The sequence below is a fragment of the Parasteatoda tepidariorum genome, chromosome 4, assembly GCF_982258835.1.
Source record: "Parasteatoda tepidariorum strain Cologne lab strain chromosome 4, Ptep-v5.0, whole genome shotgun sequence".
Lineage (NCBI taxonomy): Eukaryota > Metazoa > Arthropoda > Arachnida > Araneae > Theridiidae > Parasteatoda > Parasteatoda tepidariorum.
Window position 1 is genome coordinate 11,061,299 of NC_141758.1, and position 25,567 is coordinate 11,086,865.

The 25,567-nt window shown below is 30.3% G+C and overlaps 3 protein-coding genes across 7 annotated transcripts in view; 2 read left to right on the forward strand and 1 right to left on the reverse strand.

Moving 5' to 3' along the window:
- Positions 1 to 1,167: 1,167 nt before the first annotated feature.
- Positions 1,168 to 25,567, forward strand: part of LOC107454309 (peptidyl-glycine alpha-amidating monooxygenase B) — an 84,915-nt gene continuing 60,515 nt past the window's right edge. Inside the window, exon 1 of the mRNA XM_087160660.1 lies at positions 1,168 to 1,243. The gene's annotated coding sequence lies outside the window, so the exon portion shown is untranslated. The remainder of the gene's footprint in view (positions 1,244 to 25,567) is intronic.
- LOC107445419 (uncharacterized) lies at positions 6,948 to 23,554 on the reverse strand. 5 transcript variants are annotated; one of them, XM_087160659.1, is made up of 6 exons: positions 23,343 to 23,554; positions 23,160 to 23,249; positions 22,993 to 23,061; positions 20,479 to 20,793; positions 10,271 to 10,357; positions 6,948 to 7,134 (listed from the first exon to the last, which is right to left on the reverse strand). In XM_087160659.1, the coding sequence occupies exons 4-6, from the start codon at positions 20,780 to 20,782 to the stop codon at positions 7,040 to 7,042; spliced, it is 486 nt and encodes a 161-aa protein (XP_087016785.1). In that variant the 5' UTR covers positions 20,783 to 20,793; positions 22,993 to 23,061; positions 23,160 to 23,249; positions 23,343 to 23,554; the 3' UTR covers positions 6,948 to 7,039. The 5 variants fall into 5 exon arrangements, 4 of the variants coding, with proteins under 4 accessions (XP_087016785.1, XP_087016784.1, XP_087016783.1 ...); XM_087160658.1 differs by having other exon boundaries at positions 23,138 to 23,249; XR_015432942.1 differs by lacking the exons at positions 22,993 to 23,061; positions 23,160 to 23,249 and adding an exon at positions 9,778 to 9,841 and having other exon boundaries at positions 23,343 to 23,551.
- LOC110282905 (piggyBac transposable element-derived protein 4) lies at positions 21,436 to 22,704 on the forward strand. The gene has a single exon (XM_087160469.1). It carries the CDS (start codon positions 21,436 to 21,438, stop codon positions 22,702 to 22,704), a length of 1,269 nt encoding a protein of 422 aa, XP_087016595.1.

Sequence of the window (25,567 nt, forward strand, 5' to 3'; positions counted from 1 at the left end):
TCGCATAGAAATTCACTACCTAATTTCATTATAAGACCGAAAATTTTTGATACAAAACATCTTTTGTTTTTTTTCCTTTTATTATGTGAAATTTCGTACTTAGAAATGGTTGTTATCTACTCTTAAAATGGAAGCTCAAAATAATAAATTTATAATCAATGTTTCAAAAAAAAAAAATTTACTGCGAACATTTAGTTATGCTTTGTGGTGCCCCCCTATCCTCTGGTGCCCTAAGCACGTGCTTAGTGTGCTTAATGGTTAATCCGGCCTTGATAGGGTATGTAATTATATTTTATTCAAAGTATTGATTTTCTGCCTTTTCTTGAGAAATTTGTATTTCCTTAATAGTTGAATGATCATCTTTTTTAATTAATTGATGAACGTTGAATAAAAAGCTTTGCAACAATCTATGTTCAGTTTCTTTCCTATTATCTACAATGACTGGTGATTAAGATGTTAAAATGGAACAATTGCGAATAGAAATCCGAATAAATTATTTATAGTTTGTAAATGCAAATATATTTATACAATCCTTAGTATTAAATGATCATTCAATGTAGAGAAAAGGCAACATTTCATGTATTGAATAAAATATATATACTACTCATAAAAAGAAGATCGCTGTCATTTTTTGTTCACTCGTATTTCATGGACTAAATAAAATCTTCACGTGTGATTACTTAATAAAAAATACATAAGAAATATTTCATAAACACTATAAAACGTGACCCAAGCATGCATGGGGTGCAATTGGTGTGACTAATATAAGGCATTTATCCAATTAGTCCAAGCAATAATGTAAGATTTGAAGCACTTATTTATTGAGTGTAGGTAAATTTTCCGTCATATTTGAGGGAGGTATGAGTTCATGAAAAAGTGATTAATTCAAAATCTTTAAAAATTTTAGGCCAATATTTTTAACTTCAATACTAAATTGAATAGACTTGATTCGCGATCGCAACACTCGAATACGCCATCACCTTTTTACTTAATAAAAATTTCTGTGATACTTTTCTTCAGAACTATGTTTAATGTAGTTTTCAGTTCCATATAGTTTTTCAAGTTAAAAGATTTTAATCTATATGAAAATCAAGAGAGAAACTAACGTACTTCCTTCCTCTATGACTTTCCACACGCTAATGGGGAAAGCATGCGAAGTGTTGCCATAGGAAAAGAGTTCTGCTCTACGCCACCTGCAGCCCATTTCGATCGCCAATTAAAATCATCGACAAAATGAGGAAATGTTTGCATGAAATTGACTAACATAATTCAAATTAATTTAAACATATCATTTTTGCATTCTTTTCCCTAACTCGATGTATTTAATTACAAATTTACACAATTATTTAATTACAAATTTGGCGATCGAAATGGGCTGCAGGTGGCGTAGAGCAGAACTCTTTTCCTATGGCAACACTTCACATGCTTTCTTCATTAGCGTGTGGAAAGTCATAGAGGAAGGAAGTACGTTAGTTTCTCTCTTGATTTTCATATAGATTAAAATCTTTCAACTTGAAACACTATATGAAACTGAAAACTGCATTAAACATAGTTCTAAAGAAAAGTATCATGGAAATTTTAAAAAATATTTTGATTAAATAAAAAGGAAAAATATTAAGAAAAGGGAAAATATCGTAGTACATTCCTATACAACTGAAAAGAGGAGGAGAGGGAAGGGAGAAGGGCTAAAGGCATGAAACCGGTCTCTCCCCAGATGGCGTATTCGAGTGTTGCGATCGCGAATAGATGAGAAAGGATACGATACGAATGAACAAAAAACTGAAGAAATAAGCTCTTTACTGTGTAGCAATAAATTCTAAAAGATGACTGAGAGGATCCTAAATACTTCAGATAAGGACTTAAAAAATTTAACTTATAAGCATATAAAAATGAAAAGTATTTAGGTGCACCTAAAAAAAGCAATCACAAATAATTTATGTAGTTTCATTATAAATATGCTTTGTGATAAAAAATTTTGCGCTATTTTTCAAGTTAAGAGCAGAGTTTGAAAATTGAAATGAAATACATGAGCAGTAAGAATAATTAATAAGTTCGAAAATGGGTACAACTGTTACTGTTGAAATATCAACATTAAGTTTTTTGTGATAATAATGTTGTTCGACTAACACATTTATTCTTTAGGCTAGATTGTACTAAATAATTATTTGCAATTTTTTCCACATTTTATTCATTAAAATTGATAAATTTTTACACAGTTGAAAATTCAGATGCAACGTAATCTTTAAAAAAAATTTAAAAATTTCCCAATACAAATTTTACAATTCGTTTTCAACTTTAGAAATTCCAATTACATCCATCCTGTACACATGTCACATTTAAATATCAAATTTTCAGCTAAAAAAAATCCATATTTTTGTGTTTTTCAGTTATATTTTTTTCTATCATTATTTGAAAGATTTGATGTGAAATTTTTTTTAAATTGATATACTTTTCTAACAGGTATTTTTTAATGTATATATTTATATCCTGGTTTAAGGACTGAGAATTAATATTATTTGATTATGTTTCATTTGCAGTGTCACACATAGACTTATGTGAACCCACCCCCTGCAAGAATTATAAATGCGCTCTATCTTAGACTAAACACAATTTTTTGAAAAATATTATATGAGACAAGAACACTATGAAGAGACAATCGGGAATTTGTAGTCATTCATTTTATTCTAATTTATTTAAATTTATAGGTCTCAATTTAAATATGAATTAGCAAAAAATTAATAATTGCGATGAAAAGGCGGAATTAAGAAAAATACACTGTTATTGAGTTAACAACATTGAATTTATCAAGTAGGGTGCATTACCTTTCTGAATGAAGGGCTACATTCCCAAGTATTTAAATATTATTACGGTAATTATGATAATTTTAATGTAAACACAAGTGTTTAATATAACAAGTGTTAATGTAAACACAAGTGTAAACACACAGCTTTTTTCATTAGTCAACTTAGTGATAAATTTCCATTAAATTAAATTCTTTTAAATAATTACAATTCTTTTTTTATTATCTTAATTCCTACAATTAATTCTTCCTCTTTTATTGGCTAGCTTTGAAATATATTTGCATAAAATTAAATTCTTTTAAAAATTAACGTTAACAACTGAAGAAAACCAAAATAATACGTTCAAAATAAAAATATTTCCTAAAACCTTTTTTCAAAAAATGAATTTTTTTACGTTAAAAACAAAAAAATTTATATTTTAATGTTGATTCTCTTAAAATTTGAGAAAAATCACTTCAAGAAAGTGTACTTGAATATTTTTGTTGTTGGATGGCAAAACGTTCAAAAATTACTTGCAAAGTCGTGCATGCAAAAAATCAAAATTTTCAAAAAATTCGTATAGTCAAAAATATGCAATTTAAACAGAAACGCAAAAATACGTGTCGATTTATTTTAAATAAAGAACAATAAAAAAAATAAATTATATCATTTTTGTATCATGGGTGTAAATTTTGTATGGATTGCCCCATGTTTTTTTTTTTTCTTTCTTCAAATTGTGATTGATTACCTTGCAAACATAGTTGATTGGAATAAGAAAGGCTTCAACTTCAGGAAAACTAAGACTTTCCCCCTACAAACGAACAAAAGGCATTGTAAGAAGTGTCTCAAATGAACACTTGCATGGTCAAAATCCCCCCCTCCCACAGAGTCTATGGTTAGAGGCTATAGGGTTATCTTTTTAATGGTATGGTCTGGTGTGTTTGATAATAAGCCATGAATATTTCAGCTTTCCCGTTAGAGCTATAAAAAGATGTTAATATATTTTGGCATGCTTGAAAATAATAGAATTAGCATCATAATTTGGCGACTTCAGTGAAAATAGTACCTGGTAGAATAATCGTAGATAATTTGCAACAATGTCAGCCACAAGTGCGGCTGCAAGGAAAAATTTCTTTTTTCTAAGTACCCAAAGAGGAGGTAGAATTCTAGTATACAACGAGTATACCTACAAATTGAAACGCCAACACAACGGAGTAGATAACGAATTTTTTTCTAATGGTATTCACTTCAAAACAAAAATACTATACCCTTGATTTCACAATTTATTATATTTATTGGAAAATATTTAGCATATTGGAAAATAAAATTAATTCGAACACATTTAATTTTCATACTTTTGCTAACACTTTTTAAATTTTAAGGGACTGTGTGTGTGTTTTGACTTTAATTTTTATTCGGGATTAAAAAAAGATCACACAACAATTGAGATGAATGCTTTATAAATATGTTTTAGAATAAAAAATTTTGTAACAAAAATGATCAAATCAGTTTAAGTATTCAGTACTTTCTTTTCCTATTAACTGATATATTATTTTCTTTAAATTGTAATATTAAGCGTATTGTAATTTAAAAACAATGTATTCGCTAATTTGAATGTGTCATACATTTCTGAAACTCCAAAGTTTAATTGTGTCAATTTGATGGAATCACATTATGAGAACTAAATGCACACAGAAAAATATTTCGTTAGACAGGGAAATAAAAAATTGCATGTTAGATTATCAGATAACTTGTTCAGGGTGGCCACTCAAATCAGATTTCCCTGATTTTTCCAGATAAAAGTCTTAAAATTTCCAGGTTTTTGTCTCTTCTTTCTTATTACGTGTATGATGTGTACAAGAAAAGTGTCTATATTACAAAATATTTCATTAAAAACGTTATTTTTTTAACATGTCATCTTGAAAAAAATAATTTATTTTGACAATTTGGCAAGATTTTTTATTTATTTTTTAATGTTTTGGTACAAAATTTTGAATCAAAAATTATATAGTGACCAACAAAAGAGTAAAATTAAATATTATTATATAGTTGGTTCTTAAAAAAACCTTATTTTTGCTAAGTTGATAATATATCAACTGTTTAGCAATACATTTTCGTTTAAAAAAAAGTGGGTATAACTGCTGAAATAATTTAAAGTAAGAAAATTAGTAAATAATTTAAATTAGTGAAGTTAAAAAAATTATCAAAGAAAAAATTTCCAGCTTTTCTTTAAAACTCCATGATTTTACCAGGTTTTTATTCAAATTTCCCTGATATTTCCAGGTTTTTTCCAGTATAAAAAAAATTCCCTAATAATTCCAGGTGGGTGGCCACCCTGTTGTTTTACTTATAAGAAATTAGCAATGTCTCCAATTGAACAAACTTTGTTGAAAAATCCTATTTTTCTTAAAATATATTAAGAAAAGTTGTTGCAATTAAGCAAGTAATAAAAAGCAAGATGACACTAAATTGTGGAAATGAAAGTATTATATATTAGAAATATTTCTTTTCAAATTCTTATAAATTTTAAAATCTTTTGATTAAATAGTAATTAAGTAATGACTCAAACTATAAAAATATATTTTGAAGGTTTTTTAAGCTGTCAATAAATTAGATGAATTAAAAAAAATATTTATTTCAGTAACTTCTGAAAGCGCAAGTTTTTTTTTTTTTTTTTTTATAACTTCAAGATATGAATTATAAATAATATTTAATTTTTAAGGATCATATTTAATTTTACTACTGTACCTGAAATAATACTGTGCAAAAATACATTATTTTAATCCTTCTCGTGATTATTGCATTTATTTTGAAGTGTGTTTGTCCACACACTTTTTTGCTTTAAATAATTATTTCAATCAAATTAAGATTTGCAGAAGTAAATATACTGAATATTTATTTAAATATCTAGTCCATTGAAAAGAACAAATATCATTGCCTTGCTAAAACAGATGAAACTAAATTCATAGAACCGTCGCATATATTCATTTTTGATTTCATTCATGCTATTGTTAAAACTCATCTTTTCAAATGAATAAAATACAGTTTCAAAGAGGTAAAGATATTATCTAATCATAAATGTCAAACTCAGAATCAACTGTGTTAATATAGAAAGGAAATTTAAAAATTTTAATGTTTATTCTAAAATAAAAATATTAATGTTTATGGAACGATGAGAGAACATCTATAGGATTGTTTTTAATATGTGACCTTGAACAACAAGTTTACTCTTAATGAAATAATCTCCATTTCTCAATATACCACCCACATGTAAAATTATTGAACTACATACTGTCCCCTGCTCTATTCTCTGAGAAACATATTTTTACTTCTAAGTTTCCAGGAAATGTTTCTACTGGTGCCTTCACAGCTTGCCTTGCCATAATGTAATTTACTTCTCACAAAATAAATTGTTTCACTTATTTTGAAAAAGACAGCATATCGAAATCATTTCAACCTTTTAGTATTGCCTCCTGCACAGGCAAAATGGCATTTATTGCCTCTTTGTTTATCTTCAGAAATACTGATAATATATTTCAGGGTCTGTCATTTTTAAAAATAGCTAATTCCGAACACCTGAGGAAAGGACCACACAATAACCAAAGTAAATGCATGTTTGCATTCAGTATGTCAATCGAGTTAGTATGGATGTGTCTGATAGATGACTTGAAACTTTTTATTTTTAATGTATTAGTTCTAAAAGATTTTAGATCACCAGAAACTTTCTTTTGTACTGAACTTAGCATCTTTTAACAGAAATAAAAATAAGTAAAACTTCCAATTATATTATAAACAAATTATCAAATCTTAGCGATGTAACATTGGATACAACGAAACATTTAGCATACTATACATACCGTTATTGAAATTTTGGAGATATCAAATGCTCGAGAATTTTGTTTAAATTTTTTTTTAAAATGTGACATAAAATTTTAATGCAAGAGGATAGTGCCAGGGTAAGAGGAGAATTTTTTCATCCTTGTTGCTGTAGCCAAAAGGTTAAAAATCATTTAACTTTCAAGCTGATTAGTCAAAAGTTTACTCATTCAACAAATTTGCTATTGAAAAAAAAAAGCAAAATGATTACAGTAAATTCAAACAGTAAACCATAACCTAGCACTAAAACACAAGACAAAGTTCCACAAATCTAAAATATAAGCTCAAAAGTTAAATATTTACAGCTTTTATTACATTTTGAGTTATTTTAGAAACAGTTTAATTGCAGAATAGGAGTAATTCCTTTAAATACAAAACTAGAATTATGAAATTTGATTGTCATCTTCATGCTTTCTGGTACTTCTCTCGTACTCTTCCACCGAATCTTTAAAATACAACTGGATCGCTTTGTCTATTGCTGAAAGGAGAATAAAAATAAAGCAATGAGAATATTTGTAAAGACCTAGTTAGTCTATTCCCATTAAGAAATCCCTAAGATCTTTAACATCATATGCAAAAATATCATTTGCATTCATATTACCTTGTTTTTGTTTAATTTCACAATTTTTTTTCTTTTAACCATATAAAACACAAGATTTTTTTCCATTTAAGAAGACTAATTTCAAATCTTGTTTTGGAAATATAAAAATCGAAAATCAATCAATATACAGATTTTAATTAAGACTAATTTTTATTTTTGAATTGAATACATAAATGTTATAGCTCACAATCGTACGTAAATGATGAATAACAATAAATCTACTTCTTTCTTAGATTTCATATTATAACCAGCAATGAACCGCATTCTCATTTCTGAGTATCAATGTTAAAATCTGTAGCTTTGTAATTTTGAATCAAATCCAGAAGATAAAGGAACTCCTTCCCAATGCTACTGGATCAAGCACAAACTAGCCTGCATGGAGAACATTATGATGGAACTAACCTGCATTAGAATGAGAGAAAAACCTTACACGGTTAACCCGTTGGCAACAGAATTCTAACACATGATCTGTCCAGCACTGAGGATAGTTTAAGTCAGCACTGTGGCCGGTGCGAGCCGGGAGCAGAATTCATATCGATCAACCAACACTGAACAACTTCACTAGGAGGCAAGCGCATTATCCTCCTAGCCACCACGGCTCTTAGCTATTCATTTATATTCAAGTGTGAAAATTACAGCAGCATAAAATACAGCTCCAACTGTATCTCGAGTACATAGTTTGGCCAGTTTAGCATCATTAAATAACTTCGAACACACCCATTAAGGGGAAGGGCTAAAGAGAATAGAAGGGCTAGTTCACTCCGCTCTTAGAGCTGAAGCTACGATTTCCTCCTCACTGTGTATACAGATCTCGGAGATCGCTAGCAAAGATATTATGATAACTTTGCATCTTTCTCTTTGTAAAAATAAGTTTGACTTTTTCAAATTATTAGCTTTCAAACTTTACGTAATTAACACATTATTTCCGCTCATAAATATTGTTCAAAAAAGCTTTCTTGGCCATTATATTAAAAAAAATACCATTTTAAACTTATAAAAATATTTTACTAGTTGGCGAAAATGACACTCTAAATACTTTATTTTAAAAAGTTCAGTTTTAACTTTAATTATTAAGAAAAGCATACATCGACACTTTTTTTTTATCTACATATTCTTTTATAACAATAAGTTGAGTTAAATTTAAAATCCCTGATATTAAAATATGCCAGAAATGGCAATTTGTTTGTACTCAATCATTAGGAAACATCAACCTTAAACGCTAATTACTGAAACAAAATAATAATTTAGGTTGGTTGGTTGGTGTCGTATCCTCTATTGAATCATATTTCATGGTGTGCTTGAATAGTTTTTGTTATTTCTATGGCATTAAAAGAATACAAATCCTCTTTTGTGGGGTAGTTTAAGAGGTGAAGGCCTGCAGCGACTGCAGGGCAGTTAAAAACATGATATGGTGTCAGTTCCGCATTAAGACAGTTGCCACAGCTTTGATATTTTCTAGTCCCATCTGTAGAAATTTTCATGTTTTTAATTTATAATGTAATAATGTCATGTTTTTAATGTAATAATTTAGGTTCATAATGACATTAGAAATTTTACAATTGCTAATAGATATTTAAATTTACGATGATATAATTTATAGATATTTAAATTTAAGTGAATATAATTTTTAAAAAAAAAAAACAAATATTTAGAATAACTACATTATAAAAATATGTTATGAAATTAGGAGAATTTCAACTATATACTATATATTTTATTTATACTTTTTATTTACATTTTAATTTTCTTTGACTTTATCCTTTTTTTTAAATTTTTTTCACCTGCCTTTCTCTTTGAAGTAACGGGGCGGCTTCTATTCAGATAATGAATTTTTATTAAAGTTCTTAACGATAGAATAAACGTATTGCTGTTTTATATTAACTGTGTCATTTCGAAATCCATTCTTTTCATAGTTGTTCATTTACATTAGGGAACACGCGGAAAATTATATTTTTTCCTTTTGTTTTTCAATCAGAATTTTTGCTAGTTGCAATCGCGCAAACTGGCATTTCGATAATAGTTTTAAATTTTTGTAAATTCACTGCAACAACTGAGGAAAGTCATTATAGAAAATAACAAATGTCTTAGAATATATCACAAAAAGAAATGCTCCAATATTAGTCAGAGCTAGTAAGGCCGAACGGTCTGCTCTTGAAGTAAAAGTGCGAACTTTGCACCAAAGTGACGTCACTGGAGAAAATCGGAGGATTGGCGCGGCGAGAGTTTCTTCAAAGGAGTGAACCAGCCCTTCTATTCTCTTTAGCCCTGATTAAGGGGTCGATGAAAAAATCAGATATTTGCTTAATATTGATACTTTAAATTAAGATTCATTCATAAAAATATTTCCAATCTTTTATTCAACAGTAAAATCCTTTAATGAATATATATAAAAATTTAAAGTACAAGGTAACAATTGCATTCAGATAAACTACTGTAGTTTATAACCAAGGCAGTCATTAACTTATACAATTTCTAAACATCTATAAAGTCATAAAAGTTGAAAAAAATAAATTGATATACTTTGTAAACTATGACACAATTTTATTATATGGAAAATTTGGTAGGAATCTTTATTTCTTATAACCTGCAAAAAAAAATTTTTTTTTTTAATGTTGATAAAAAAAATTTATTTTAACAAAATATTAATTATTTTGCTTTTCGAAAAATTAATAAAGGTAATTTGTTTTATCTCACTGCTGCAACACTTATAGAACAACGGAAGATAAAAATATGGAGGAAAACATTTGCAAAATTTTGTGGTGCTTTACTTAATTTTTATTAATGAAAAGCGTATAAAAACAAATCAAGCCAAATAGCAAGCATTGAAAATCCTTTTTAATTTTTTTTCTTTTAATGTAACTTTAAATGAACAGAAGTTAAAGCAGAAAGAGAACTTCTTTAGAAAAACGAACAGGTAAAACAGGCCACAAATGAGGTTGATGTAAATCACAAAGTCTGCTGAAATCAAAGCTCACAGCAGTCTCCAAGCCAGCTATTGTATAAGCTTACTCACCCTTATAATATCCCCTGATTTTTTCTTCAAACTTCATATCTTCCTCAAGTGCGGAGGGGGATTTCCTACCTTTTCGGTTCTCTGACACTAGAAAAAAGAAAATTCAACATTACTAAGAAAAATAACAATAAAATAGAAAAGAAAAATATATATTGTAAGCTAATACAAATGTAAACTGCTGTTTGTAGAAAATGCAACACCATGAAGGAATCATCAGAATCAAATGAAATTCGCAGCAAATGTCAATTATAGGATATTATGCAAATTAATAAAGTTTCAGAGCCATCGCGCTTGCGTGGCGCGCGCAGCGCCCTCTGAATTGATGCTGAAAGCGTATAAATAAAGTGCTGTAGCGGGACGTTGAAAATAGTCTATGATTATTTGTTAGTGGCAAACGTTTAGTGAGACCTGAGTATGCCTCCACGACGGAAGAATAAGAAATTCAAGCAACTTACGGAGTTTGAACGAGGGAGGATAATCGGCCTTCGAGAAGGAGGATTTTCCTATCGCGCAATAGCAGCTCGTACGCAGCGGAACAGTTCCACAGTGATGCGAGTTTGGAAGCAGTGGACCGACGAGCACCGAACAACTCGAAAAACAGGCACTGGACGACAGAAGGTGACGTCAGAGCGCGATGATCGACACCTGCTCCGCATGGCGGTGAATGATCGCACAGCTTCCTCCAGGCAGCTGGCAGCACATTGGTCTACTGCTACAGGTGTACAATTGTCGGCTTCGTCAATTCGTCGTCGTCTGCTGCGCCGTGGATTGCGTGCAAGGGTGCCATTATACAGGATTCCCCTCACGGCGGATCATCGACGGCTGCGTCGGCAGTGGGCTCTTGAGCACAGAGACTGGCGAGCTGATTGGCACCAAGTTGTCTTTTCAGATGAATCACGCTTCAATTTGTGGACCCATGATGGCCGTGTTCGTGTTAGACGTTATGCCGGTCAACGCTGCCTTCCTGAGTGTATTATTGAACGACATAGTGGTCGAACACCCGGAGTTATGGTCTGGAGTGCGATTTCGTATCATGGACGATCCAATTTGATACGAATTGAGGGTAATCTCAATAGCAACAGATACGTCCGTGAAGTGCTACAGCCCGAAGTCGTTCCTTTCCTTCAAGGCATCCCTGGAGCTATCTTTCAGCAGGATAATGCACGCCCACATGTTGCGCGGACTGTTAGAGACTTCTGTTCAGCACAACGCATGCAACTTCTTCCTTGGCCTGCTTATTCGCCGGATATGTCGCCTATTGAGCACGTGTGGGATATGGTTGGTCGGCGTCTCACTCGTGATCCGCGTCCTGCAGTTTCCAAAGACGAACTTTGGTTGCGCATACAAGCGATATGGAATTCTCTTCCTCAAGCAGATATTCAACATCTGTTTGACTCCATGCCACGTCGTATAGCAGCACTTATTGCAGCGCGTGGTGGCTGCACCAAATACTGATTTCGGACGCTTAATTTGTTTCTTTTGTTTTGAAAATTTCATCATTTATTTGTATCAGTACAAGTCGTTTCTGCATTAAATTTCATTTGATTCTGATGATTCTTTCATGGTGTTGCATTTTCTACAAACAGCAGTTTATATTATTCTTAAATTCTATTTTTCAAATAGTTTGAATGCTTATATTTACCTGATTAATTGGAACGAAATTACAATAAACAAATTTACATAAGAATATGTCTCAAATCTCAAGTCAAATATCTTAAATAGTTATTACAACTCCACCTAACCAGCAAATAAACATTTAATATCAAATTTCCCCTTTTTTTAAGTAGTGCAAGTATATTAAAGTTAGTTTAACTCTTTAATTTTTAGTATATAAAGAAGTGCCGTGATACAGAATTATTTATATTATTGTCCTTATTTAACTGTATTAAAATCTATTAAATGTTCAAAAATAAATTTTTGTTTTTCTTTTATTGAATCGATACAAATTTTAATCTAAATAAGGGTGAGATATTAAAAGCAATATATTTTTTAAATAAAGGGTCATTGCACAGAAATGTCAACTCAAGTGTCAAAAAATTTGTTTTCACAAAATCTTAACTGTGAGCATTTATTCAGCATTCTTTCTAGTATTTAAATTCTGTCAACAGTTTTATTTGCTGTAAATATTGTGGCTCTGTAAGCACATAGTTGTAGGAAAGATTGAATTATTCTGAAAAACGTGAGTCTCAGTTTTCTTATATAATACAAAAAATTCTGAGAAATTTTAAAAGAACTATCTTATTATCAAAGTTTAGATCTAAATTCGATAAAATTTACTGCTGTTTCGATACAATATATAAAGTAAGCATTTTAATTAACTCGATTTTTTTGCAGTTTACATTATATTACGTTAGTAAAAAAATGTAATGTTTTCTATTTCTAAACTAAACGAAAAATGTATATTTCTTGAAACTATTAATTTTCTTATATCTGTATCAAAACTAGTTGAAAAACACAAAATATTTTATTTACTTTATAGTGGATGCAAAAAAAAACAAAAAAAAACAAATGGTGTGATTAACACAACAATTGAGATGTGACTAACTTGACAATTTAATGATAACCAATGGAAAATATTTACAAAATATTTACTTTAAATATAGTAGATGTAAAAAAAAATAACGTAGCATAACAATTAAGGCATGACTAACTTAACAATTTAACGATATCCACTGCTGTAACATAGTACAAGATGGACATAAATGATGAGTTAGAAATCCAAACCTTTGCAGTGATATCTGACACCAAAATTCATTCTTACCCGGAAGTCAAGTTGTTTAATGATATGAGAATAAAGGACCGCAAACAGAATTTGAATTATAAAATAAACTAAGTTATTGTGTGGTCAGATGGAGCAGCAGCTAATTTTATAAGTCACTATGACATGATATTAATGTTAAGATCCTTTGTATTCAAACTGAACTTCAAATAGTCTTATCATGGCAAGGGTCTTCAGGATGGTGTGGGTGCAGCATGTAAACAACGTGTGTAGAAAAGAGTTTAACAATGCAAAATAATAGTAAAGACCGCAAACGAATTTTTCAATAAAGGTCATTATTCTTATGATACATCTTTATATGGGGAAATAAAATTTCAGAAAAGAAAAGGTAACAAAGGATAAAGAATTAGTGAGAAGTGACAAGCCACTTAATCACATTCAATCTGCGCACTTCATAAAAAGGGTTAGAAAGTTTTGTGTTAGCCTATATCCATGGGGTAATTGTGAAAATCCTGAAACTTTCTTTAATAAAATCATTAATGACACATTTCAAAAAATTTATGGCTTAATAAATTAATTTAATTCACTGATATTTTCAAACCATGAAACTCTACTGAAATTATATCCAGCATAATTTAAATGAACAATTATAAGTTTACTTTCTTATCTAAACACATTATTCTACCAGAAAAAAAATATTTACAGGGATTGATGAAAACAGGGAAAATAGTTGCTTCAGTTGCATTATAAATGAAAAAAAAAAGTCTCTGAGATATATAAAACAGTTGCCAACATAGTATCCTCCTCTAACATAATTTTAATTATTTGTGCTGAGTATAAAATTAAAATAATAAGCAGTTAGATAATCACATTTTATAAAAAATGGACATTTATTTGTGGATTTGCCAACAATACATAGATAGAGCTATGTTGAAGGAACTGCTGTAGAAAAATTTTAAAAATATCTATTTTTATTTTTTATGAGGCTTAAAGCTTCAGATATCATAAAAGAAACAATAGTTGTAATTAAAAAAGACATTGAAAAAAAAGCTAGGGACTAAAAATTTCAGGTACATATTATAAAAAAAAAAAATAAAGTAGAAATGTCATTTACATGCATAATTTTTTTTTAAACATTACTATAATAAAATAAAAATTTAGCATACAATAAACAAAACCTGCATTTTAAGGGAAAATTATTATAAATCACAAATAAATTAAAATTAAGAATTTTATGATTGAAAATGAAGTGGGAAAAAAACACACAAGGTAGTATAAAATGTGAAAATTATTAAATTTTTTAAACATTTTCTTGGAGTTTTTAGTATAGAAATCAATTAAATTTGTTTTCCTTTTATGAACAAGTTTATTAATTTTAACCGATTCAATTTCATGTTCTCTCTCTGTTACTCGTAATTTTTCAGCAGCTTTCAATAATCCTTGAGCAATTCTCATTTGAACACTATCATTTTTTTAATGGCATTCAGGAAACATGGCACTGAAAATTTCTTTTAAATCATCACAAGCAAATGGAGAGAAATTACTCTGCACTGACTTTAGCGCCCAAATGATTTCTATTCTTGCAGAGGATTCTCGACGACTATATAAACTTAAATGTTTTAAGTTATTAGATGGAGTGCTAGGAGGTTTTGATGTAGATGAGGTGCTAGGAGCTGATATAGTAGTGCTAAGTGCCGATAAAGATGTAGTGCTTAATCCTGAAGATGAAGAGCCAGACCCTGATGTAGATGATACTGATTTATGAGGGACTACTGAGGAGAAAATGAAATTCCCGGACTCTTTAGGTTGTAACAACAATTGTTCTACGCATAGTTTTATTGAAGCATTTTTAATATGCATTTCAGTATTTGCATGTTGAGTCAAAGTGGCAAAACCTTTCTTTCCACACAAGATGTTTTTATCACAAATAAAACAGTAGACTTCTGTTTCAGTTCTTTTCTGGTACCAAGAAGATATGTGTTTTAAATTATATCTTTTTTTGAACCACTCAGATTTCATGGTGTATTTTCCCCCCCCCATGATGACAGCTACCCGTAAAGCATGAAATATATAAGTAAACTTTGATAGTCTTAAATAGCTTTACACTTTGAGAACTATGCCAGTTTAAGTAAACTAACCCCGGCAGTCAATCGTTTAAAACAGTTAATAATTATTTTTTATGATCTTTATCATTTTCACTATCATTCATGATCATGAAAATTTTAATTGCAGAAAAATATTAAGATTGCAACACTATATATCATATAATTTTTAGGATTCTAATTTATTCTAAACTTCTTGATTCCTGTAACGTTTAACTTTGCGCCATGTACCAAACCAAACTATACAAAATATTATTTACTTAAAAATTAAAGATACTTTCTGAAATCTGTTCTATTTTAATCAGATGAATTTTAATCTTAGGAATGATGAAATAAATGGAATATTAAATTGAAGTGTTATTTAAAACATACTAATTATTTTATAATCCAACATCAAATTTTCACAAATAATTAAATACTTGTAACTTTTGAAGTGAGCACGATTTCTGATATTAAAAACTAAGCAAAATGAAATGTAAATTACTAAGAATAGTTTTAAAACAAAATAAACGTACATGAAGATATAATTCTAAAGTATTTCTATGTCATTAATAAATTGAAAATTTCAAAATATTAGAAACAACACCCTTTCTAATATCTTCTACATTTGGCGAGAACAGAACCAGATACGAAAATATCCCTGCTTAAAAATAACAATAAGTTAATAAGAATATATTGCACTAAACCATTAAACAAACCCAGGGACAGCAGCCAAAATTTTCAGAAAATAGGAAGGTTTGAAAAAAAAAAGGAAAAAAGGGAGCATTGAAAAGTAAATAAAAAACCCACTTTAAAGTAACTTAATAAATTTTCATGATGAATATTTATTTAAATCGAAAACAAATATAAATTTTAAAAACAGTAATTAAAAATAAAATTGTTGAAAAGATCAAAAATTCTCTAAGTAAGACAAATATTCTACTTTCTACTCTCTCCTTCAAGGTTTTAACAATATAATCATGATGCATAAGTAATAGAATATAAAATTCGTATTAACAAAATATTTCTATAAAAATGAGCTGAGAAAATTTATCTAAAATGTTCTTTTTCGCATTTTGTAGGGGAGGGACGCATAAAATATTTCCTTTTCCGCATTTTGTAAATTATCATTACATTAAAAAAATAATAAAAATGTGAGATCCATTGTAGTAAGTATCAAGAAAAAAATCTACGGCGAAGTAAGGAGACTTGGACTCTTCTAAAAGGGGTTATTAAATGCGCGCTTTGTTTCTAGATTCGGTCGTGGCAATAAATAATATCGCATTAAAAATAACGGACTTTTAAAACTAAGTGGAAATTAAGGGCAATAATTTCAAGAAAAAGAAAAAACATTCAAAAATTTCTTGAAAAAAGAAAACCAAAATTTTTTACTTCGCTATTCTTTTTCATTATTCTCAAATGAGGAGAGAAAAATCACGAAAATTTCTTTCCGATCGCGAATAAGGCAATTTTTGAATATAATTCTGATGAGAAAAAGAAAAAAACCTACGAAAATTTCTGCAGAAAGAACAATAATTTATTTTTTTTAACTTCATAAAGAAAAAATCCTTCTACAAATACTCTGTAACGTTCTGCGACTATGTCGCCATGGGTCTGGCTCAGGATTATTAATATTACCTAGAGTTTTAACTTTGGTTTCAACATTTTGCTGAAACAATTGAAAAGAGAAAGAGAAATGTGTGTTTGTGTATCATTCTTAAGGTGTACGCCTTTTTTCTCCTTCCCCACCAGTCAGTTAAACATGAATTGGGAAGCACACACAAAAGCTGATGTACTAAAAATAATTCATGTTCTACCACGTTCTGCCCCCGCCTCACACCCTTATTCAAAATGAATGAATTGAAAAACAGGTGCAGTTGTTGTTGTAGTTCATTTACGTTGCACTAGAGCTGCACAATGGGCTATTGGCGACGATCTGGGAAACATCTTGAGGATGATCCGAAGACAAGCCATCACAATTTTGATCCTCTGAAGAGGGAATGGCACCCCCGCTTCGGTAGCCCAACGACCTGCACACGAAGTCGAGCACTTAACGATAGAACAGTTTAACGAGGACCGATACCGTACACCCTCAGTCCCTACGCAGACTGATCCAAGTGGTCACCCACCCGCACACTGACCGCAGCCAGTGATGACTTCAGTGATCTGCTGGGATCTTTGCCTTTTTTAAATTACAGTCCCATAGTCTCCATAGAGATCAAAGGTTTCTACATTTGTTTAGCAACCCATGACAGAATTTTATGTGGCATTCTAGTTTAACAGGGTTATAATGGAGCAAATTTTGATGCAAGCAAAGTATAGCTAAGTTGATGACATTTTAACTGTTTGGAGATACATTTCCATCTAAAAAATGTGGGTATATTGGATGAAATAATTTAAATTAAGAAAATTAGTAAATAATTTAAATTAGTGAAATTAAAAAAATATCTAAGAAAAAATTTCCAGCTTTTCTTTAAAATTCCCCGATTTTTCCAGGTTTTTTTATCCAAATTTCCCTGATTTTTCCAGTGTAAAAAAAAATTCCCTGATAATTCCAGGTTTTCAAAGTGGGTGGCCACCCTGCAAAAACACAATTGGCCAAAAAAATGGTAACCATTTTACAACACAAAAAAATATTCATTAACAATGGTAAAAGATGAAGTTTGAAAAAAATTTATATAACCAAGACAACTAAACAATGCACTTCTGTTCTCACTCAGAGCATGTCTTTTTACAACATCTACCTTGATGACACCGCCATCACAACATGGAGGAATGGCAACTTCCAAAAAAGACCATAATTTTAAAAAAAACGCAGTGAAATTAAGATAGAATTGCCACGAATCAAACATATCAAATAGAGATAACCCTAATTGTAATTTCATAAGACATAACAACATCCCATTAAGAATATTGAGTTTAAAAAAAACATGTGAAAAAAATGGTAAATAGCTTCCACAAAATTTTCATCAAATGATGCGAAATTGCAATGAATCGCCACAAACCGAACACATCACAAAAGTGATAACGCAAGTTCAAAATTATAATGTATTAATATATATTGGAATTTGAAACTCTGGTTTGTACCTATATGTGCTTACATGTATAAATACATTTTTTAAATAATAAATTACATTTTTAATTTTTTTTATTGAAAAATTATGCATTATAAAATGCATATTGAAAAATAAATTATACTGTGCACCTAGAAATTACAACTTCAATTACAATTAAAACTTCTTTCTAATAACTATAAAATTTTATCAGACAAAATCTCTGCTATTAATAAAGTTTCAAAATACAATAACAAATAGAAAAATTAATAAAAAAATTTATATAATAACAATAATGCACTGAAGTGGCATTATATTGCACCGAAAATGTGTATAAGGTTTGTAATCAGGGTTCGCCAAGTGGGCCCACTTTGAAAAAACCTGTCTGGGTTTTATTGGGTGGGCCCACCTTGAAAAAACCCACTTCATGGGTTTTTTCACAAATTGGTTTTTTTAAAATTTGGTTGGAAAAAAAAATCTCCCAATACCATCATTGGACAACAAATACTTTAAAAATGTGCATTAAGCACATGGATGGGCAAATGAAAAAAAACTGCTTGATGCCCCAATGACACTAGGTGGAGTTCATATTGTGACCACGTAAAAACTTTTGCCAATAATTACCATTAATATCAAGAGATTTCTCTTGAACATCAAAATGAATCCAATAATAATAATATGTCAAAAATATAAATAATGTTGGGCTTTACCAACAAACTATCAATTGGAAGAAACAGATGTTTCTGAAGCTTTGATGAACAGAAAAGCTTCAATCAGAAAACATCTCAATTTCAGAAGCTGTTGAAATATGAATTAATTTACTATCATGTGATGAGCCGGCCAAGTGGCCGAGTGGTTACCGTGTCTAGCTGCAAAGCCAATGGCTGTGGGTTCGAATCCCGCTCTGGGCATAGATGTTTCTCTCTGTTGTTTTCTGATGTGTGAATGTGGCCCACCCTATAAACGGGATTGTGGCAGTGTGGCGTGGGTAATGTTGCTCGCCTCCGTGACTTTGGTTCACAGGTGCCCACTTGGTAACGATAAACGAGCAACACTTCCGGCATCTTCTTAGGCCAAGAACAAAAGTTCAGTGCCTGCCGTTATTAAAATTAAAAAAAAAAACTATCATGTGATGAATTAGAATCTCATAAACATTTTGTTAAAAGATTCCATCAGTCTGCTCAGCCACCTCATTTATTAGCATATGCATACTCGATCTCGAAACAAGGGGACAATTTTTAAATGATGAACAAGAGCAGAAAACTCTTTCTAAGCATCATCCTGAATTTCTGCCACACGTTATGGCATTCAAAATTTCCGATCCAGAATACTTTCCAAAATCAATCGTGCTTGACACTGTTATTCAACAGTTTTCATCAAAAAATAGAGGAAAATTATGACATAAGTAAATAAATAAAATTCCAAGCTTCCACAAAATTTCTGCCAATTCTTTTTTCTTTACACTCAGCACCAGCATCCTCTGTCTCTATCGAAAAGCACTTTTCAACTTTTGGTTTGGTGTTGAGTAAACTACGAAATAGATTAGGAATAGATAAACCTACAAAACTCTTAAAAGTGTATCACCATCTATGAGAGGACACTTTGAATCTGCTGTATGATAATAATAATAGTAAAAAAAATCTTAAGATTTCCTTTTAATACAATTTATTTTGTTTCTTTTAATCATGTTTAAAAATATTGAAAACAAAGGAAACAAATTTTTCTATTAAGTGATATGTTAAACAACAATTAAAAAATTTGAAGTTTTATTTTGTGGTTTTAAAAAAATAAGCTAAAACTTTTTATCTATGCATTTTTATAATTTTAAGATAAATTTTTTTTTGAAATTTTAAAGTTAAAATTTATCTAAAAAAAAAACGCAGTCTTTTTTTTTAAGGTTAAATATTAGCAAAATGGGACAAATAACTAATACTCTTCTTATTTATTCATAGTTTTAACTTCACTTTCTATTAAACGTATTATAAAAACATGGAAGATCAAAATATTTATTCCAGTTTAATTTTATTACAGGTAAATGTCAGATGAAATTTTAGTTTTTACGTATACAACACTATTTAATAAATAAAAATATTTTCACAGTAAGATTTTAAAGTTTATGAGCACTAAATGAAAAAACCTAATTTCCCCCAGGTTTTTTCAATAAAACCAGGGCTGGTTAGGTTTTTCAAACCCTGATTGTAATACTAAAAATTATAACCTTTTTCTTAAACATCTATAACACTCAAGTAAAAATAAAAAACTTATGAGCTGCTTCAAAGTTGTTGTTTTTTTTTAGTTAAATAAATTATTACAACACAACTAACAGTCTTATGATACATAATCTATTTATCTTACTTTTTTCTGATGAGGATACACTTGAGTTGGAAGAAATCTGTCTGGTTCTTTTCTTTTGAAATGGTACTTGATTTTTTTCTTTGTTCATAAATGAATAAAAATCATGAGGCACGGCAGGACTTGGCAAACACCCTTCATATGGCTGAATACCCTGATGAATGCATGGTGTTATTACAGGATTTAGAGTTTGCAAATAACCTTCATGTTGATGCTGATGGCCCTGATGAATCCATTGCATCATTGTAGAATGTTGTTCAAGATATTGTTTATAGAAATGCTTGCTCCAGCAACATCTATCACACATCTTAAAAAGCTCTAAAAAATATATAAATTTTAATCAATCGAATTTATGATAATGTATAGAGAATGAACCAAGGTTGGCATATGGTACATAAAAGAAACCTATTTCTTCCAAGAGAATGGAAGAAACTGTTCAAATTGGAGAAAAAAAACTGGACAAAATGGCCTAATAAAGACCGATAAATAATTTAGCAATTTATATTACAAATGACCTATAAATTGTTTAACAATTTATACTACTTTTAATATAGCGTGTATGCTTTAACCTTCCGTTAGACACGCGCACCTCACAGGTGCATCTCTACTACACTTCCCCCTCCTTTACCGTCAATAGACGCTTCCGAGGGAGGAGCCTAATGTTATCTTCCTATCTTCGGATTACTCAAAGGTCAGTGTACTTTTGACCTTCAAACATGTCGTTGGAAGGTTGCAGCAGCTCAGTTCACCCAACAGGTGCAGCGCGACCATTGACGTAAGTATTATGCATAAAATATTTTAATGAATTAAATATATATATATATTCTATCCTATTTTCTGCAATTGCGAGAATACTTTTGTTGGATTGTAATAAAAAAATCAGTAAATGCAGGAATTACTCTAATCACCTAGTAGGTGCAATGCGACTAAATCCATTTTACCTCCGACTTTTATTCTAGAATGGATTCAAAAAAGAGAACCTTTGACTTGAAGAATCCCAATGACGTGAATGAAATTCATAGAATATTGTTTGATGATGATTCAACGGAGGCGGAGGATTTTGGAGATCTATCCGATACTAATAGCGGAGATGATCTTCAAGTGCGGGACCAAGATTCAGAAACGGAGCAAAGCAACGTTGATTTATCGTCTGAAGACGAAAATTCTGATAATGAGACATGCTACATAGCCTATCAAAAGAATAAAGGAAAGACTGTCGATTCATACCGATGGAACAAACATCCACCATCTAGCAGGAAGAAAACTAGCAAGCAGAATGTATTGATACGCTTACCAGGTGTGATTGGTGATGCAAGAAAAGCTCAGACAAATTTAGATTCTTGGCTACTTTTTATTGATGAATCAATTCTCAACTGCATTGTAAAATGGACTAACCAGTACATTGATCTGGTGAGACCTGAATTCACTCGAGCCAGAGATGCGCTATCAACTGATATCATCGAGATAAAGGCTTTCATCGGATTATTATACCTCGCAGGTGTATACCGTGGATCACGCCTGAATGTAGATTATCTTTGGGATACCAATGGAGATGGTATAGAAACATTTCGTCTCACCATGTCATTAAGCCGCTTCCGAATTTTGATAAGATGTATTAGGTTCAATAACAAAGAGACAAGAGAGGAGAGAAGAAAATTCGACCGACTTGCATCAATACAAGATATTTTTGAAAGTTTTGTCGCAAACAGCCAAAAATGTTATTCTTTCAGTGATAATGTCACATTAGATGTAAAACTGGAGGCATTCCGTGGTCGCTGCAGCTTTCGACAATATATACCATCCAAACCCGCAAAATATGGCATTAAAATTTTTGCTCTTGTGGATTCGAAAGTCTATTACAGTTATCACATGGAAATCTATGCTGGCAAGCAACCGGAAGGTCCGTTTGCTGTTAGTAACAAATGTACTGATGTTGTTCGTAGGATGGTAAGTCCAATAGTCAACACTGGACGAAATTTAACTGTAGATAATTGGTTCAGTAACGTTCCCCTAATGAAAGAACTTGCAGATAAAAAATTATCCCTCGTTGCTACATTAAAGAAAAATAAGTGGGAGATTCCCGATGAGTTAAAAAAAGTTGGGAAAAGAAGTGACAATTCAAGCATTTTCGGTTTTTGTAAGGAAGGAACTATTGTTTCATATGTCCCTCGCAAAAACAAAAATGTCATTCTCATACCCTCTCTTCATTTTGATGAGGCAATAGATTAATCTTCGGGGCCTAAAAAAAAAACCTGAAATCGTCACATACTACAATAAAACAAAAGGGGCAGTGGATACTGTTGATAAATTATGTGCCACATATAATGCAGCTAGAAATGTTCAACGTTGGCCCATGGTAATTTTTTTCGCCCTACTCAATGTAGCAGGTATAAATGCTCAAATTATATACGCAGGAAATGGTTACGAAGTGAAAATCCGCAGAACCTTCTTGCGTCAATTGGCTAAACATCTTGTGATGGATGAAATGGCAAGAAAAATTTAGCAAGAAAAATTTACCTTCAGTAATTCGCTTTCGATTGGCAGATATCACGAAACAAACTTCTCAAGCCGCAGAAAATTCACTGTCTGAAAATCAAGCAAAGAAAAGAAAATTGTGCGAGCCATGTCAAAAAAATAAACAACGAAAAAATACGAAATATACTTGTGCTACTTGCGGAAAATACTTATGTTTGAGTCATGTAACAACAATTTGTAAAGACTGTCACTCATGCAAAAATTCTTGCTCAGATGGAGATAGTACTGCATCAGACAACCTTTAAAATAATTTTTTAATATGTGATATTGAAATAAGTTGTTCCTATATACAAGACTCTTAATGTTTTGTTTTTTTTTACAAATTTTCTTACCTTTGTTTTTCTTTATGTTGTGCAATTATTTGTGATACTAATTTTTAATAAATTTTTCAATCTAAATAAGTTTTTTAATATTTATCTCTCTAAAGAGTCTTAAATTGTTAACAATTAACTATTTAAACTAGAATAAATTTCACTTGGCTTTCAAAAAATCAGAATCACCTCATAGGTGCAACGCGATTAACCAACAAGTGCTCGACTAACGGAAGGTTAAAGTTAAGCGGCTTACGGCTTACATTGTGAAAAATAAGGCAGTGGCTATTACACCGATCATCGGTAAGATATCCTCTGAGCCTTGGCCAAAGGATTGGCGATCGAAATGGGCAGCAGGTGGCGTAGAGCAGAACTCTTTTCCTATGGCAACACTTCACATGCTTTCCCCATTAGCGTGTGGAAAGTCATAGAGGAAGGAAGTACGTTAGTTTCTCTCTTGATTTTCATATAGATTAAAACCTTTTAAGTTGGAAAACTATACGGAACTGAAAACTACATTAAACATAGTTCTAAAGAAAAGCATCACGGGAATTTTAAAAAATATTTTTATGAAATAAAAAGGAAAAATATTAAGAAAAAGGAAAATATCGTAGAACATTCCTATACAACTGAAAAGAGGAGGAGAGGGAAGGGAGAAGGGCTAAAGGCATGAAACCGGTCTCTCCCCAGATGGCGTATTCGAGTGTTGCGATCGCCAATACCTAAGGATGCCTTTTCATTTCAATTTTAACCTTCAGTAAGGATAGGTTCGAAAAGGGACGAAATTTATTGCACCTCCAAAACCCGTTCCACTGTCTCCCCTACATTTTTTGTGGGGGTGCGTGTGTTAAGTAACCTGAAACTAATCGACTAACCACTGTCACAGAAGGGGGATTGCAACCTGCGGGGGTCAACTAGCTTTCAAAAGATATCAGAAGAAACTCACTCTCCATCTTATATTATGCTTTTTCTCTTTCTAAGAAAAACTTAAAAAATATTTTTTTTAACTCTAAAACGACTTTATTTATTTTCAAAATAGTTTTATCATTTTATTTAACATGCACTTTTTCTAATTATATCTTGAATTGTTTATTATTTTGATTTGATTATTTAGAGAACTAATAATAACCAGAGTATTTAAATTTATAAAATTTTACTATGTAGTCATATGAAAGTAATTCATATAAAGTAACTACATTAAAAATAAATTTATATTTTCTCTATAGATCAAATAAAGTTTGTTAATTTTTTTAAAATTGATTTGCTAATTTTTAAAACTTTTTATGTTAAAGTAAAACCTTGAGTTCAAGATTTTATTTTTTTATTACGTATTTAATTTTCTTCTTTCAATTACAATTCAAATACAAATATTTTTCACAATCTTTTTTTAATTTTAATTAATTTTTTTAAAAGATTGTTACACCGTTTTGAAACTAATTAAATTCTACCACTTTAAAAAACTATGTTAACATTTAATCCATTGTTTAAGCAAAGATGGTTGCTTACTATGTAAATTTGATTTAGACTTAAATATTTGAATTTCGCAATTTGAATGAACTAAATTAACCTTCACTAAAAACTCACTTCATTTTAATTATTACTTTTGCTAACTACAATTATTATTGTATAAATAACTCCGAACTGGAATTATGATTCGATCTTAAAAAATAAACACCGGGGTTATTTGTCACGAACAAATTGAAACATCAAAATTGAAAATTATTCGATTTAATTATCACAAAATTTTAAATCATATTAAGACAGATCTAGTTTCCGATTATACCACTTAACTTATTCAAATAATTTAGCTCGGATACATTTAAAACTTCACCCACAAACTCATATTCATCATTTTTACTTACATTATTTCTTCTCAGTTCTAGTTACTTTAAAAACTTATCGGCAGAGATATTATTTAACAATAATACAAAAGAAATTCCTTATTGATTTAAAGCAGTTATTTAGTATAAATTTATTAAACTGCTTATTTTGAGAGCGCAGTTTTATATGAAGTTTATTTTAAAGGAAAAAAGGAAAATATAACTTATTAAAAAGCGAATATTTTATTTATCAGCTTTTGCTTGTTAAAAGGTATTTATATTTTATCAAATAATTTTTATCAAGTAATATCTTGTGATTACTTTATATAATAAAGGAACTTAATTTTTAATTAAATTATTATAACCCTAATAACAAAGAATAATGGTAAAAGTGGGTAATGAACGCATTTTATTTGTAAATGTCGT

Coding starts and splice junctions, on each gene's coding strand:
- LOC107445419 (XM_087160659.1), bottom strand. CDS start 20,782: ATGTGTGATAGATGTTGCTGGAGCAAGCATTTCTATAAACAATATCTT. Junction 10,358..20,478: donor TGTATCCTCATCAGAAAAAA/GTAAGATAAATA, acceptor TCTTTTTTCTAG/TGTCAGAGAACCGAAAAGGT. Junction 7,135..10,270: donor AATCAGGGGATATTATAAGG/GTGAGTAAGCTT, acceptor TTCTCCTTTCAG/CAATAGACAAAGCGATCCAG.
- LOC110282905 (XM_087160469.1), top strand. CDS start 21,436: ATGGATTCAAAAAAGAGAACCTTTGACTTGAAGAATCCCAATGACGTG.